The sequence below is a fragment of the Halichoerus grypus genome, chromosome 7 (genome assembly GCF_964656455.1).
Source record: "Halichoerus grypus chromosome 7, mHalGry1.hap1.1, whole genome shotgun sequence".
Lineage (NCBI taxonomy): Eukaryota > Metazoa > Chordata > Mammalia > Carnivora > Phocidae > Halichoerus > Halichoerus grypus.
The window spans coordinates 34,591,313-34,609,294 of NC_135718.1; the positions used below are offsets into that span (position 1 = coordinate 34,591,313).

Below are 17,982 nucleotides of genomic sequence, written 5' to 3' on the forward strand. Positions count from 1 at the left end.
TCTACTGAAAAATACTAAAAGATGAGTAAGACAATGTCTTCATACACTCAAAAAATGTAAAGATACAGAAGTAAACAAGACAATGTAACATATAACCGAGGTAAGTGCAAGTTACTGTGGGACACATGGGTTGCTTAACTCTTCTCAGGGGATAAGATTAGTGGAGGCTTGCCAGATGAAGTTAACACTTGTGATTTTTATTTTTCTTGAAGATTTTATTTATTCGAGGGACAGAGTGCGCATGCGTGAGCAGGGGGAGGGGCAGAGGGAGAGGGAAAGTAGCTCGAGCAAACTCTGTGCTGAGCACGGAGCTGGGCATGGGGCTTGATCTCATGACCCTGAGATCATGACCTGAGCCAAAACCAAGAATTGGATGCTCAACCAAATGAGCCACTGAGGCGCCCCTTGTGATGGGGTTCTTAAAGAATGGGTTAAGTCTGGAGTTGTAAGGACATCTTGGCAAATAAAGTGAGGTGGTGAGTGGAAAGTGAGGCATTCTCCAGGGAACTGAGAACAGCTGATCATGGCCTGAGTATAGGGTGCAGATGGAGGAACGTTAAAGAGATGAAACTGGGATAAACACAGAGGGTTGAGGGCAGGCAATTCCTGACAAAAGAAACAGGATCTCACACTCAGAAGTGAGAATGAGTGAGGCACAGGAAGTGAGTGAGCATGGTACACTTCTGCAAGGAAAAAAGCTAACTACGCTGAAGGGGAGGAAGTTCGAGAAATAATGAAAAGAAAAGAGATGAGGAATTTAGAGAAGGTGTGAAAAGAAAGAAAGGAAAAAACTAAAATCAAGGAAAACAAAAATAATGTTTTTAAGCAGGGGAGGGATGCCTTCAGAGTGGAACTAAAGGGCTTTACAAGTCTGGCACAACGTGGGAGATGAAATGGACCAGAGACCACCTGCAGCATTAGAGATGAGTCAGGACCTAGTCATAGAGTACTAAGGCCCTTGACCAGGTTGTGGCAATGAAAACCGAGAAAAGATAAACATATGAGGCTTTCTGAAAGGAAATGGTAGCAAGATTTACAACTGTAAAAGGCAAACTGAAAAAGGCATTTTACTGTTAAAAAAAATTCCAGTTTTGGTTGTGTTAAGCTGAAGTGACAATGAGCTATGCAACTAAAAATCCCTAATAGAAGAACTTCAAGAGATCAAGAGAAGAAAGCATGGCACAAGGATAAGAACTAAATTGTGGGAATGGTGACAAAGAAAGATCTTAGGGAAATGTTTATATTTGGCAGGTAAGAGAAAAATAGGGAGTCAATGGAAAGATTAATGAAATAGCTGCTCTAAGCCAAGAATAAGACTAACCTTTTAAAATTGCCCTAAATAAATAAATAAATAAATAAATATTAAAAAATTGCCCTTGCTGGGTTGGGGAGGTGGATGAAATAGGTGATGGGGATTAAGGAGTGTACTTGTTATGATGAACACTGGGTGATGCACAGAATTGCTGAATCACTATATTGTAAACCTGAAACTAATATAACACTGTATGTTAACTGGAATTAAAATAAAAACTTTTTTTTTAAGTGAGCCAAGACTAGTGTTTTTATTTGCCAGTACTTTTAGGTCGGATATAATTTACATAGAATGATTTGCACATAATTTACAGAGATCAAAAGTGTAAAATTTGTTGATACACCCATGTAACTACCACTCCCATCAAAATACAGAACATTTTAATTCCCTAGAAAGTTTTGCCCCTTTTTAGTCAACCCCTCCCCCGACCTGCTTAAGAACCAACCAGTTTTCCTATTCCTATTTCTATAGGTTGATTTTGCCTTTTAGAACATCATATAAATGGAATCTTACAGTATGTACTCTTGTATGCAGGCATAAAATAAAAACCTTAAAGTAAAATAAATAGCCCTTCGCTCAATACTTTCTTCCTGAGATTCTGATGTACTAGGTCAAAACCACTTAATTAAGTCCATGAAACAGAACAGTAGTTTCACTGAAGAGTAAGAGGTTTGAATAAGAAAAGCCTGAAGAAGGGGTCATTTGATAGCTTTACTTTTATTTAAAGATTTTATTTATTTTTTTATTTTAAAGAGAGAGAGAGAGCGTGTGTACGTGCAAGTGGGGGGGGGGCAGAGGGAGAGGGAGAAGCAAAGTCCGTACTGGGCACAGAGCCCGAAGTGGGGCTGGATCCCACGACCCCAAGATCATGACCTTAGCTGAAATCAAGAGTTGGACACCTAACCGACTGGGACACCCAGGTGCCCCTGATAGCTTTAAAAGGAAAACGTTTCCATAGAAAAGCAAAAAAACAAAACAAAACAAAAAAAACACCCAAAAAAACCAACCAGACCAAGTGGGACTATATCCATTATTGAGAAATAATGAAAGAGATGAGGAATTTAGAGAAGGTGTGAACAGAAAGAAAGGAAAAAAACTAAAATCAAGGAAAACAAAAATAATGTTTTTAAGCAGGGGAGGGATGCCTTCAGAGTGGAACTAAAGGGCTTTACAAACCTTTTGCCCCTCCCCCTACTCAAACACACGCAGGCTCACGCGCTCTCTCTCTGAACTGGATAGTTCAGTTAAATGTCTGCCTTTGGCTCAGGTCATGATCCTAGGGTCCTGGGATGGAGCCTTGGCAGCCTCAGCTGGGAGTCTGCTTCTCCCTCTCCCTCTGCCCCTCTCCCCGCCTCAGTCTCAAATAAATAAAATCTTTTAAGGGGGGGGAGGGGCGCCTGGGTGGCTCAGTCGTTAAGCGTCTGCCTTCGGCTCAGGTCATGATCCCAGGGTCCTGAGATAGAGCCTGGCATCAGGCTCCCTGCTCTGTGGGAGGCCTGCTTCTCCCTCTCCCCCTCCCCCTGCTTGTGTTCCCTCTCTCGCTGTGTCTCTCTCTGTCAAATGAATAAAAATCTTTAAAATAAATAAATAAATAAATGAAAAATAAAGGCGGGGGAGGCCAGGGTGGCTCAGTCAGTTAACTGTCTCCCTTCGGCTGGAGTCATGATCCCAGGGTCCTGGGATCGAGCCCCATGTCAGGCTCCCTGCTCATCGGGGAGTCTGCTTCTCCCTCTCCCTCTGCCCCTCCCCCTGCTCCTTCTTTCTCTCTCTCTCTCTCTCTCTTGCTCACTCTCAAATAAATAAATAAAATCTTTAAAAAATAAATTAAAAAAAAACTAAAAAGCTTCTTCACAGGAAGAAAACCACCAACAAAATGAAAGGGAAGCCTACTGAATAGGAGAAGATATTTGCAAATCATGTATTTGATAAGGAATTAATATGAAAAATACATAAAGAACTCATATAACTCAACAACAAAACAAAAACAATCTGATTAAAAAATGGGCAGATGATCTGAATAATTTTTCCAGAGAAGACCTACAGATGGCCAATAGGTATATGAAAAGATGCTCTATAATCACACTCACATCAGGGAAATGCAAATAAAACCACAATGAGATAACATTTCACCACCTACTGGAATGGCTTATCAAGAAGACAAGAAATAACAAGTGTTGTCAAGGATGTGGAAAAAAGGGAACCTTTGTGCATTGTTAGTGGGAACGTAAACTGGGGCAGCCATTATGGAAAACAGTATGGAGGTTCCTCAAAAAACTAAAAATAGAACTACCATATTACCCAGCAGTGCCACTTCTGGATATTTATCTGAAGAAAATGAAAACACTAACTTGAAAAGATATATGCACCCCTCTGTTCACTACAGCATCATTCACAACAGCCAAGATACAGAAACAATCTAAGTGTTCATGGATGGATGAATGAATAAGGAAGATGCAGTATATATCCACAATGGAATACTACCTTAGCCATAAAAGAGAATGAAATTTTCCATCTGTGACAACATAGATAGGCCTTGAGGGCATTCTGCCAAGTGAAATACATCAGAGAAAGACAAATACCTTATGATTTCACTTACATGTTTAATCTAAAAAACACATGAACAAATAAAGCTAATAGATACAGAGAGTAGAATGGTAGCTGCCCAGAGGGGAGGGAGGTTTGGAGGAGAGCAAAATGGGTGAAGGAGGTCAAGAGGTACAAACTTCCGTTATAAAATAAATAAGTTATGGGAATGTAATGTACAGCATGATGACTATAGTCAATAATATTACCATATTTGGAAGTTGCTAAGACAGTAAACCTTAGAAGTTTTCATCGTAAGAAAAATAAAATTAAAAAAAAAATTCCCTCAGTAGGGAGGGAAGACAGAGTGAAGGTTGAGATTTCATTCCAAGAAGGCAAAAAAAAAAAAAAAAAGAGAGAGAAGAAAGGGGGAAATGGATAAATTATAGAACAGCAAAAATCAGAAAAACAACTTTATAAACAACTTTAAAAAAAAGCAATTTTAGCTTTTTCTCACAGGTAAGGACAAAAAAATTTCAACTATTTTCTAATATTAGAAAAGGGGATAAGAAATGAAGACTGCTCTTTCACAGGAACCAACACAAGTGAAGTGATTCAGTTTCTGATCCTGTAACTCAAAGGAAGAACTCATTTACACCTAAGTTCAAGAACCTACTAAGTACAAAGCTACAGTAATCAAGACATTGGGGATGGCATGAGAGACAAATAGATTGAACAAATAGAGTACAGATACAGATCTACACTTAAAATTCAACAAATTTTTGACAAAGGTGCCAAAGCAATCCAATGGGGAATGGAAAATCTTTTCAATAAATGATGCTAGAAAAAATGGTTATCTTTATGAAAAACAAACAATTCAATTTGTACTTCACACTATAAACATTAATTCAATATGGATGACAAATCTAAACATAAAAGCTAGAACTGCTAAGTTTAGGAGAAAAATGTAGGTGAATACCTTCACAACTTGGAGATAAGAAAAGGCACTTTAGGTCAAAGGAAACAATAACCATAAAAAAAAACAACTGATAAATTAAATTTCATCAAAATTAAAAATATCTGCTCATCTAAATAAAGACACTTAAGAAAATGAAAAGGAAAGCCACACACTGGGAGAAAGTATTCAGAAAGCATCTATCTTACAAAGGACTGGTATTCCAGGATACATTTAAAAAAAAAAAAATGGGTGAGCCTGGGTGGCTCAGTTGGTTAAGTGTCCAACTCTTAGTTTCAGCTCAGGTTGTGATCTCAGGGTTGTGAGATCAAGCCCAGTGTCGGGCTCCGTGCTCAGCATGGAGTCTGCTTAAGATTCTCTCTCCCTCTCCTTTTACCCTTCCTGGCTCGCATTCTCGCTCTCTCTCTCAAATAAATAAATTAAAAAAAAAAATTCCTACTACTCAATAATGAAAAGACAACCTAATTAAAAATAAAAAAAAATCTGGACATTTCAGAAAGGAAGATCTACAAATGGCCAATAAGACATAAAAAAAGTGTCAAACATATTAGTCATCAAGGAAACACAAAGTAAAACCACACCAAATGTTGGTGATGATGTGGAGCAACCAGAACTCACACATATTGTTGGTTAGAAGGTAAAATGATATAGCCATTTTGGGAAAAGGTCTGCAATTTTTTATAAAACTAAATAAACATCTACCCTATGATCTAGCAATTCTACTCATACATACTTTCCAAGAGAAATGAAAATATAGGTCTACAAAAAGACTTGTATAACAATGTTTATAGCAGCTCTGGTCATAATAGCCAAACACCTGAAACAGCCCAAGTGTTCATCAAAAGAGCTTAACTGTGGTGTATACAATGGAATAAAACTAATCAATAAAAACAATGAGTCACTGATACACATAACATGGATAAATTTTAAAAACATCATGCTGAAAAAAAAAATCTTAAACCAAACAGCACAGAGTGTATGATTCCAATTATATGAAATTCTAGAATCAGCAAAAGTAATCTATGGTGGAGGAAAAATCAGAACAATGGTTACTTGAGGGCAGGGATAGGCAAGGATTGATTGTGAAGTGGTGATGGTATATCTGCAACTTGATACGGGTTTGGGTTTCATAGGTATATCCATCTGTTAAAATTCATCAAATAGTTTAAATTTGTGTACTTCACAGTAAATAAATTTAACCTCACAATAGAGCAAAAAACAAATACTGAATTTTAGTTAATGATATATATACATGCTGAAGTGTACTGATTTCTGCAACTTACTTAGAAATGCATCAAAAAAATAAGATGGACTGATGGCTGGATAAGTAGATAGCTGCATATATATGTGATAAAGCAAATTTAGTAAAATGTTAATTATGCAATCTAGTTGGTGAGTATATGAATGTTCACTGTGTAATTCTCTTCTTACCTTTTCTTTATGTTTGAATATTTTCATTGTAAGTTGAGAGAGGGGATGAGAAATACTCAGCAACTTATATAGAAGCAGTTTTTTCTATACTCTGACAGTTTTCGTGTTTTTGTTTTGTTTTGTTTTTATTTGAGAGAGAGTCCATGTAAAAGCAGAGGGTGGACAGACGAGGAGGGAGAGGGAAAGAATCTCAAGCAGACTACATGCTGAGTGCAGAGCCTGATGCAGGGCTGACCTCAGGACCCTGAGATCATGACCTGAGCCGAAACCAAGAGTCGAACCCTTAACTGACTGAGCCACTTAGGTGCCCCTCTACTCCACCAGTTTTAAGCAAAACTGAGAAATGACCAAAAAATGGAACAGCTTTCTCTGATAAAGGTATACTGGTTTGTTAGAATCTGAGATTTAAAGAAAATTCCTTCCCCATCCTCTAAGTTCAAAAAAAGTCAATAGAATGAAGTAACTTTTCTATAGGGTATGGGTGGCAGGCTATCAGGCCATGGACAGATTCAACAAATTAGTGTTTTTGTGGTAAACATCACATGACAAATTTCTAAACTTTATTTCATGCTCAATCTAAAATTAAGAAAGTCACTTCTTTACTCACCAGGTCATTAGCTTGATCTATTGTAAAAACACTGTTGTTTACTCTATTACCAACTTCAATATGTGCATCAGCTAATGATGAAATAAGCTGTTTACACTCATTCTGCATTCGCGTGAATGGAACGGCAATTTCATCATAATACAAATGTTCTGAAAGGATATCAAGTAAACGTGGCTGCACAGCTAGGGTAACAGCTTTACACTCCTAAAATATAACAGACAAAAAATATTCAGGGCAAATATATAAACATAATTCTAGAGATATATACATCTTCACTTGCAAACTACAAAGTTCTAAATTCCTATTCATTTTGAATCTATGTTCTGTTACCTCCCAGAACAACATCGTTAGTTGCACAGAGAAAAGGTATCACACAAACTACTCTAAAATTTTAATATGAATGACTTCAGAACATGCACATGGAACTACAATTCCATTAAATTTTGCAACTAATTACTCTTACTTTACTCTGAATTTATATGAAGTTTACATACATATAGCACAGATTTAAAAATATGTAACTGTAAAAAGAAATCAGTCAGAAAAGAACACTTAGCATGCACTAAAAATGTTATTTGAAAACTCATTATTAGATTTCTTAACAGTTGAACCCATAGCTTCACATGCCATACTGTAGAAATGGATATATAATTTAAAAGCTACTTACCTGCCCCCAAATTTAACTAACCCTTCCCACTCTCTCTGGTTGTTGCCTGCCCCAACCAGAGGGGGAATGGCCTCAGTGGTGAGCCATGAGGGGATCTGGGTGATCAGCCTGGGCTTCACAGAGTAAGTCCAGAGAAGCTCTGTGAGGGTCCAGAAACCGAACTGTCAACACTTGCTGCTGAGTCTGAGAGGCACAAAAACACAGCATCACTGCCTCTCCAGCACACCGAGTCCTGCCTAAAAACAGATGAGCCTTGCTTCTTTCCAGAGGCAAAGCTGGGGTCTCAGTTGCAACAGAGCATGGCTCAGTTACTTTTAGACATAGCTTATAGCTTTGACAAACTGCTAAGAGGCAGTAACAAGAAACTCTCACAGCAAGTGCAGACAGTTAAATTTCTAGAATTCCAGTTAATGGAATAAACAAAGCCAGCAGGAAGTTTCTTTGATTTACAGAAGTCAGTCTTACACAAAATCACACATTTTATTAGAAGTTAAAGGTTAAAGGGGCTGCAGGGAATGGCTTATTTGAAAACATGAAGATCTTCATTTAAATGTGGAGGTTTTATTCTTCCTGTGACCCAAAATTCTGCCCTTGCTACTACTCATACAAATGGATCTCTATTACTCAAAGCCTCTCATCTTTTATAGTTTTCAGGAACATCTGAGATATAAAGGAATGAATGACCAACAGTTTCTGGATGGCTTCCACACATAGGAGGGACATTTCTTAACAGATTGTAGTATCAAGAGCAAACATTAAATATGGTCATAGCTAGTAGTCTCAGGTACCAGACTAGGGGTCCTAAGAAAAAATTCTAAGGTTAAAAGCAAATGGAAGAGAAACAATGTTTCACATTATATAATTTAGAATACTTTTCTAGAACTGTTGAGTTTTTATATAGAGAAAATTTTTTTGTTTGTAAAATATAATGAAAATAATCCTAACAGCTAATGGAAATTGGTTTACTTAATTTGTCTTCATTACTTTTTGGGCAAAATCTTACCTTTTGTAAAGCAGCCCATTCACAGATTACCAAAGCAACGCTAATTCTCTGTAAGGCAGATTTGGAGTTCAAATGGAAGAGTAGTAACTGGCCAAGGGATTCAGCTGGCTTAATTTCTTGGGTTACCACATTTACACCTGGATCACAAATACAGCAACAAAGCGCTCCTAACAATCTATGAGGGAGAAAAAAGAAGTTCCCCTTATTGAAGCTATAACTTTTCCCAACAAAGACATAACTCCTATTTTATCTTCATAGAAAGATATAAATCTTATTTACAACTTCAAGAAAATGAAAAACATTTTCTTACACTTTTTCTTACTCTGTAACTAGTGTGCTGGAGGAAGTACTGACAAACACATTAGAATATTCTGGTTAAAAGGCTTCTGAATTTTTGTATACTCACTTGGCTGCCATCATTCTGGCCCGCATAACCACAAAATCCCTAGTGGAGGGGTCTTCCATGATGGTGTCTGCTCCTGCAATGTATTCCTGAAGGACTTCTTTTGTTTGGCTTTGGCCTTGGCGTATCTTACCACCTGTTTTTTCCTAGAGGGAAAGAGGAGAAAAAATAATATTAAGTAAAAATCAATCATTAAAATTTAATAGGGAATTCTCCTCTGTACACAAAAATACTTTCACTTGTTCTCCCAATAAAAAACAGTTTTCACAAAATTTTAATGGATAAAAATTATTATGCATTTGCAAAGTTCCTCATAAAATAATTTCTCCATACATTAAATTAATTAAATCACACTTCATTAAAATAAAACAATACAAATTTCTTACATGGTTACCATATTAATAGAGCTGAACATACAAATACATTATGTCCCTCTGCACTTACCTTGGCTCTAGCTTTTACTTCTAGCAACATATTTAAATCAATAGGTAAATGAGAAGGCTGCATCATTAAGCAAAGCCAAGCACCCATCCATGGACAAGCAGCTGCTACCACATACTGAACTGAAGCTTTGCACAACAGTTCCATCCAAACCTACAGAGTAAAAGAGAAACATGAAAAGTGAAATTTTCCTAGTGAGGGCTAATAAAACCTAATACTTATTTTTAGGGATACTGAATTTAAAAAAAAAGTAGGAAATAGCAAGCACAGAGATGAATTTTATTTTTTTATTTTTTTTTATTTTAAAGATTTTATTTATTTATTTAATTGACAGAGAGAGAGAGAGAGAGAGACAGCATGAGGGAGAACACAAGTAGGGGGAGTGGGAGAGGGAGAAGCAGGCCTCCTGCCGAGCAGGGAGCCCGATGCGGGGCTCGATCCCAGGACCCCAGGATCATGACCTGAGCCGAAGGCAGTCGCTTAACCAACTGAGCCACCCAGGCGCTCCCAGAGATGAATTTTAAAAGTCAATATAAAGGCTTATTTTTAAATACTGCTTGATAGGTTTGTATACTACAGAATACAAAAGAAAGTTTTAAAGAGAGGAACAGAAAGAATTTCCTTCAGTATTTTGTGAAAATCATTTAAAATATAAGATACCCATAACAATAAAAGTTGTCAAAATTTCAGTCATTGAAATCCTTTGCATATATCATAAAGCTTGATACTAATGCAGCCCTATATACAACACACACACTTCAGGAGCACCTGGGTGGCTCAGTCAGTTAAGCATCTGCCTTCGGGTGCCTGGGTGGCTCAGTTGGTTAAGCGTCTGCCTTCAGCTCAGGTCATGATCCCGGGGTCCCAGAATCGAGTCCCGCATCGGGCTTCCCGCTCAGCGGGGAGTCTGCTTCTCCCTCTGACCCTCTCCCCTCTTATGCTCTCTCTCGTGCTCTCTCAAATAAATAAAATCTTTAAAAAAAAAAAAAAAAGCATCTGCCTTCGGCTCAGGTCATGATCTCGGGGTCCTGGGATCGAGCCCTGCATCGGGCTCCCTGCTCAGCGGGGAGTCTGCTTCTCCCTCTCCCTCTGCCCCACCGACTCATATGCTCTCTCCCCCAAATAAAATCTTTTTAAAAAACCACACGCACAGACTTCAAGATATAACAGCTCCTGATAGATATCCTCTGCTAAAGTTAGAGATGGTAATATCCTAGTATAAATTAAGAACAATTTAAGTCTTAATTCATGATCTTACTCAATAAGGTACCTTTCTTGATGCCTAACATTAAATATAACTAAAAACATATAGAAATAACACCACTGTTAATACAAGGCTGTTAACAATGAGCTGCTTCAGAGGCAATGATTCAAGACTGAATTACAACAGTACCATTTCCCTCAATAAATATTATTAATTATATCAAATGGTTCTTCTTTAAAGATTTTAACACATGACTGACCAATCTTGCTAAGTAAGGGAAAAAAATATAAACCTAAACCACAACAATCAGACTCTATATATTACCAATGAATCCCAAAAGATACTTCACAGAATCAATAACCATACGGATAAACAGCAAAATAAGTGATAAAGACGTCTTTTCTTCATTTTATTTTCTGTATCGAGGCTATCAGAAAGTGCCTAAAACACTTGCCTAGTAGACTTAACTATTATACTCCATAAGAAGCCTATTTCCTTGTCACATAGATCACACTTTTCAAATGTGTTGATTTCCAATTTCTTAAAATCTCCGACCAACAACAGTACAGCAATTATGAAAATTTTAAAAAATCTACCAAGTTACCGGGGAAAAGAATACAGATATATTCACTATGTACCTTGTGAATGAGGTCCAGAATTTCCTGGCTGCTTTCTAAAACACAAAACTGGAAAATGTGCCGCAGCATATCAGGCAGGATAGGTATAAGCCAGGATGAAGAGTTCTGAAAACAAAAACAGCATCAAATCTATAGTATAGAATTTTTAGGTGTTAGCTTATTTGAAGAGCTACAAGTCAAATAATACAAGTGTTACCATGAAAAGATGGTATGGCTTTATCAAAAAGGTTCGACTGGGTGACAAATTTTTACAAGATTTTGGAGCAACAGTATCATATTTGTTATTCCAATGGTTTGGAAAAATTAAGTATCATGAGAACTAGTATTTTTAAAATGCAGATTCTCTAGTAGCATAGCATAAAGTCTGCTTAGTAGAAAATACAAGATAAGGCTGGGAAAACATCTGAAGGCGAAATTCACTTCACCTGAACAATTGTGCAAGCATCTCCTTTTCGATATGATTGCAAAAAATAATATGGCTTTAGCTCAATATTATCTTATAAAAATTGCAAGGTATAATCTGGCCCATCCAGGGCCAATCTGTCTCTTGTAGATCTGAAAGTTGGCCCACTTATTTTCACTAATTTTGCACCTGCCTTCCAGGAGGCATGATATAGGCCGAAAATCTAATACTGTTGCTTTGTATTTATAGGTTTATTTAATTAGATTGGTGGGGAAACTGGTACAGTGAAGAGCATATTATTATTTTTCAGTCCTTTAGAGATTATCCTCCTTCAAATTCCTCTCTCCAGAACTTTTTTAAAGTAGTTAGTAGACTTTTAGTATGCTACTAACTAGGACTCTACTTATCAAAAATATCCCCCCGAATCTTAGGGAATATCTACAAAGTGTTGATGACCATTTAGCATTAGTCTAGCACAGTGTAAACTAAAATACAGAAAAATTCCTACCACAGTCTGTTTACTTCACCAAGTTTAAATTAACTATAATCAGGAACATTATTACTCAAGTTATAAGTAAATTCAAGCTTTACAAGGGCTTTTGAAAAAAATGTTTTGGTCTGTGTTAAATAATTAACAGAGTGATTATTACCACTTCATGTTAGTGCTAAACGTAGTCCCCAACATTTTTTTAATGAGCATCAAGTGGGGGTGGGGAGACGACATTTCTGGGAATTACTGAGGAAAATGACTGATGGTTATGGAGTGTGACACAGATGGGGTAGTTTCTTCCCAGTTGCTTTATTAAGATTGATGTTCCTTGCTGTGTTCTGCCTTCCTGGAACTCAGAGTAAAGAGAGTTGATGACAAATGGAAAGACGACTACCAGACCATTCACTGTACCAGACAATCAAGGTGAAACTTCTAGCCATCTATACTCCCTCACACTCTACCCTCCAGCCAATTTCCTTTCACTTCCTCTTTAGTGCCATCATGCTCTCTCTTGCTTCCAGAGTTTCACATGCTGTTCCTTCCTGACCCTGTTCTTCACCTGCTTAAATTCTACTCATCCTTCAGATCTCAGCTTTATCTTCACTTTCAGTGAGTAGGGTACCTTCTCTGACCTTCACTCACTTCACTAGCTAGGATCAAACAGCATCATCTACTTCCCCTACCAGATACTTACCTCGTTATGTTATTAGAGCTTGTCCAGTTGTCTGTGTTTCTCCTGTCTTGTTTAGTTTCCTGTTTTAAGCTCTACAGAAGGGCAGAGACTTTGTCTCTTACCGATCAGTATCTAAAGAATTGTAAGCACATAGTAGGCACTAAAATATTTGTTGAATTCTTACAGGAAATGGTCCCATGTCACAGAGAATAGTTAGTAATATGTGAAATTTCTTACAATTGTAGTTGGTATTAAATCCCTAATTTGCAAAACTGACAGGGTAAGCTCTTACCAGCACCCTTTTGCTATGCCCCTTCTTTTATCTTCCCACAACATGGTCAGATGCACAAAAAAAGCAGCAGTCTGATCATCACTCCCATGAACACCTGATTCCTGCCTGTAGGCAAATTCATCATTTCTTATCTCCATATCAAATGATTTGGGGTTGCAGGGGAGGAGATTTGGAAAGAAGCTACAACAAAGCGATGAATCACACTGAGTCCTCTCATTAATTTGGCCTGAAATCCTATTTTGGCCCATTGCCAAAAGAAACACACACACACACACACACGAAGCAAACTATATTTTTACATAATTTATAATGCCCTGTTCTATTCATTTGTCCAATCAATATTTACTGCAAGTCAGCTAAATATTTAACCTCTGCTCTTGCCTTTTAATACCTTTGTAAAATCTGGCCAATACCTAATTATGATAATGTTCTCTAATGCCAGTCTTAGTTAAATGTATTCTTTTGGTCTTTCTTTCCCTTTCTACATATGCATATGAGAAATTTCTTACATCCTAGGTCCTCGGATTCCAACTCAATCTCATATATATATCTTCATGCTAAATTTAAGTTTCATGCTAAAGCTTGCCTTTCAAACAAGTCAATGCTGTACGTAACTGAAATTTTGGAATGACTCATAAAGTGGCTGTGATGCAAGTGGAACGGAAAAGTTGACCCAGTCAGCAGAACAAAAGGTTAACGTCCAACATATTTTTCTAGATTGAGTCAAGTTCTAGCTATAACACTTATTGGTAACAATGCCAGTAAAGTAGTACACTGACAAACATACAGACTCATAGATACACTCTTATATGTATAAACACAGTCATAGGCTAAAGAGACAATACAGAAAGGAAAATCAAGTGGTAAAATTCACTTTGATTGCCAAACTGCCAGTTTAACAAAAAAAGTTACACCTTGATTTTATGTCCCTACCAAATGAAAACTAGTTTGGTTTGCTTAAAAGTTCTTATTTCATGTGCCCTAAGAGGCCAGGCTTGCCAATACTTTCACGTGTTAACATCACAGATGCTATGGTGTATCACAGAGAAGTCTAATGGTAATAAGATTTCATAAATAACTGTATTAACTGTCTTTTTATTTAAGGATATTTTAGAGATGTACATGCCTGCATACATACTCATGATAGGATAAATTTTAAGATTAAGGACATTTTTGTTATAAAATCTTCAAAGCAAAACAAAAAAAATTAATGGAGGTAATCAGAATACTTTCAAGGAAATAAAGGCATCAGTCTTTAAGGGGTATTGATGCACTGAGCTACAGCCAGGTTTAGCCTCAACATTGCAGTTACTGAGAGGAAAGGGTTGAGAAGTTAGAAAATGAAACCAGAATAGAACTGCTAGTAATCTAAAAATGAGTTCATTTTTTCACTTTGTACTTAAGATGACTTCATATACAAAAGTGAGAAAGCAATTCAATAGACACTTAATCCATTTTGTCTCCATGTAAAATTTAAAACCTTTTGAAAGTCAGCCAGAATTGGATCTAAATCTGAGCCAAATCACTTACTGTGAGTTGTGTAGGTACACGAACTTGGGGAAGTTTAATTTTTGGTCATCAGTTCCTTCATCTGCAACACAGGAATGGCAGCAGCCACCCATGTTACATGCTTACCAGGGTTCACAGCATAAAGTAAGCCCTCAATAATAACTTGGATTATTACTATAATTAAATATCATTCTTACACCTCAGCATATAAATAAGAGTTCCAAACTGTTAGGAAAGAATTCCCAGAATTTGGGGCACCTGGGTGGCTCAGCCATTAAGCATCTGCCTTCGTCTCAGGTCATGATCCCAGGGTCCTGGGATCGAGCCCCACATCGGGCTCCCTGCCCAGCGGGAAGCCTGCTTCTCCCTCTCCCACTCCCCCTGCTTGTGTTCCCTCTCTCGCTGTGTCTCTGTCAAATAAATAAATAAAATCTTAAAAAAAAAAAAAGAAAAAGAATTCCCAGAACTGGAAGTGCTAATTATTGTTCTTACTATCTGTACTATTATTTATATCTGTATAGCATTAACATTTTAAAGCACTTTCATGTACATTATCTTACTTAGCCCATGTAACTCTGAGAAAGACTGGGTGGAGATTATCACCAGAAGGGTTAAATAAACTTGACCAAGGTCATAAATTTAACAAATAGTAGGGCTGAGGTTAGAACCCAGATTCTTTATTTAGTTAAGCGATCTTTTCATTACACCACTAAAGAAACAATAGTAATAGAAAGCAGCTCAGAAAAAGTAAGGCAAAGGGCGCCTGGGTGGCTCAGATGGTTAAGCGGCTGCCTTTGGCTCATGTCATGATCCCAGGGTCCTGGGATCGAGCCCCACATCGGGCTCCCTGCTCCACAGGAAGCCTGCTTCGCCCTCTCCCACTCCCCCTGCTTGTGTTCCTGCTCTATCTCTAATAAATTTTAAAAATCTTAAAAAAAAAAAAAAAGAAAAAGTAAGGCAAGTTAAAGTGCGAACAGATTTTTATCACCATAGGTCTATCATCTCTCATCCAAATTCTCTGGGGCCAAATGTGTTTTGAAATTCGGAATTATTCTAATTTTAGAATAATGAGGTTGTATGAGCTGCATGCTATGTAATATCCTCAAACAGGGTCTGAGGTAGCACCCAAATAAAGTATGTTAATATTTCTGAAGCAAAATTTGTGAATGGGCACATTTAGTAGGATAAAAACTTATGAACAGTCTCTCTTCAGAATGAACAAGTTTTTACACCAAATGAGTAGTTTTGTAAGTTGATCCACCTTACAAAAAAATCTTTGGATTTCAAAACTGCAAATAAGAGACTGTGAACTTGTATTACAAGACAGTTTGCAGGTAGCTATGAAGCAATCAATAGTAACCATCAGGAGGGGTGCCTGGGTGGTTCAGTCGGTAAAGCGTATGCCTTCAGCTCAGGTCATGATCTCAAGGTCCTGGGATTGACTGAGCCCCATGTCAGGCTCCCTGCTCAGGGTGGAGTCTGCTTCTCGCTCTGTCCCTACCCCCACTCTTGCACACACACTCTCTCTCTCTCTCAAATAGATATAAAAAAAATCTTTAAAAATAATTTTAAAAACATGAGTACACATCAGGAAAAGCTGTGGTGAAGAATACAATAACAGATACAACCCATCAGATATGGTTTACTCTGATATTTTCTCAGAAAGCAAATAATGTTGCTGAGATTCTAAGAGTAACAATAACCATTAAATGGTCACTTATTAATGACTTTAGATAAAGAAAAAAATCACAGTGAGTTGTAGAAATTGGAATTGTTTTGTGGCACCTGTTCCCTGAAGTAAAGGAAAGACAGAAAGAGGAAGAAAGGGAGATAATATTTTGGAAGGACAGTGGTTATGTGCAGGGGAGGGAATTATAGGGGGCAAGTGATGAGTCATGTGTCAAATACTCTCATCAAAGGAATCAAAAGGCATCCAAATACGTAAAGAAGAAGTAAAACTTTCACTATTTGCAGATATAACATGATACTATATGGAGAAAACCCTAAGGACTCCACCAAAAACCTACTAGAACTGACAAATGAATTCAGTAGGGTCACAGGATACAAAATCAATATACAGAAATCTGCTGCATTTTGGGCGCCTGGGTGGCTCAGTTGGTTAAGCATCTGCCTTCGGCTCAGGTCATGATCCCAGGGTCCTGGGATCGAGTCCCACACATCGGGCTCCCTGCTCAGTGGGGAGTCTGCTTCTGCCTCTCCCTCTGCTACTTCCCCTGCTTGTGCTCTCTCTCTCAAAAAAATAAATAAAATCTTTTATTTTTTAAGATTTTATTTATTTATTTGACAGAGACATAGCAAGAGAGGGAACACAAGCAGGGGGAGTGGGAGAGGGAGAAGCAGGCTCCCCGCCGAGCAAGGAGCCCGATGCGGGGCTCAATCCCAGGACCCTGGGATCATGACTTGAACCGAAGGCAGCTGCTTAACCGACTGAGCCACCCAGGCGTCCCTAAATAAATAAAATCTTAAAAAACAAAAAGAACAAGAAATCTGCTGCATTTCTATACAGCAATAATGAAGCAACAGAAAGAGAAATTAAGAAAACAATCCCATTTACAAATTGCACCAAAAATAATAAAATACCTAGGAATACAATTAACCAAGGAAGTGAATGACCTGTACTCTGAAAAACAAAACACTGATGAAAGAAATTGAAGATGACACAAACAAATGGAAAGACATTCCATGCTCATGGATTGGAAGAACAAATATTGTTAAAATGTCCATACCACCCAAAACAATCTACAGATTTAATGCAATCCCTATCAAAAAAAACCAAAGCATTTTTCACAGAACTATTACAAACATTCCTAAAATTTGTATGGAACCACAAAAGACCCTGAACAGCCAAAGTTATCTTGAAAAAAGATGAACAAAACTGGAGGTATCACATTCCTAGATTTCAAGTTATAATACAAAGCCGTAGTAATCAAAACAGTATGGTGGTGGCACACACACACACACAGATCAATGAAATGGAGAGCCAGAAATAAACCCATGATTATATGATCAATAAACTTTGATAAAGGAGGCAACAATATGCACTGGGAAAAAGACAGTCTCTTCAACAGATAATGTTGGGAAAACTAGACAGCTACAAGCAAAAAAATGAAACTGGACCACCTTCTTACACCATACGCAAAAACAAAACTCGAAAGATTAAGGACCTTTAAATGCAAGCCTGAAACCATAAAAATCCTAAAAGAGAGCATAGGCAGTAATTTCTCTGACACTGGCTGTAGCAACATTTTTTTTAGGTATGTCTCCTCAGGCAAGGAAAACAAAAGCAAAAATAAACTACTGAAACTACACCAAAATAAAGAGCTTCTGCACAGCAAAGGAAACAATCAACAAAACTAAAAGGCAACCTACTGAATGGGAGAAGATACTTG

At 37.5% G+C, this 17,982-nt stretch overlaps 1 protein-coding gene across 3 annotated transcripts in view; it reads right to left on the reverse strand.

Annotated features, from left to right (window-relative positions):
- Window positions 1–17,982, reverse strand: part of BTAF1 (B-TFIID TATA-box binding protein associated factor 1) — a 106,053-nt gene that overhangs the window by 41,543 nt on the left and 46,528 nt on the right. For all 3 annotated transcript variants that reach the window (XM_078077373.1, XM_078077372.1, XM_078077371.1), the window contains 5 exons: window positions 11,206–11,310; window positions 9,367–9,516; window positions 8,926–9,068; window positions 8,520–8,694; window positions 6,850–7,053 (listed from right to left, as the gene is read on the reverse strand). In XM_078077373.1, coding sequence (XP_077933499.1) covers window positions 6,850–7,053; window positions 8,520–8,694; window positions 8,926–9,068; window positions 9,367–9,516; window positions 11,206–11,310 — 777 coding nt within the window. The remainder of the gene's footprint in view (window positions 1–6,849; window positions 7,054–8,519; window positions 8,695–8,925; window positions 9,069–9,366; window positions 9,517–11,205; window positions 11,311–17,982) is intronic.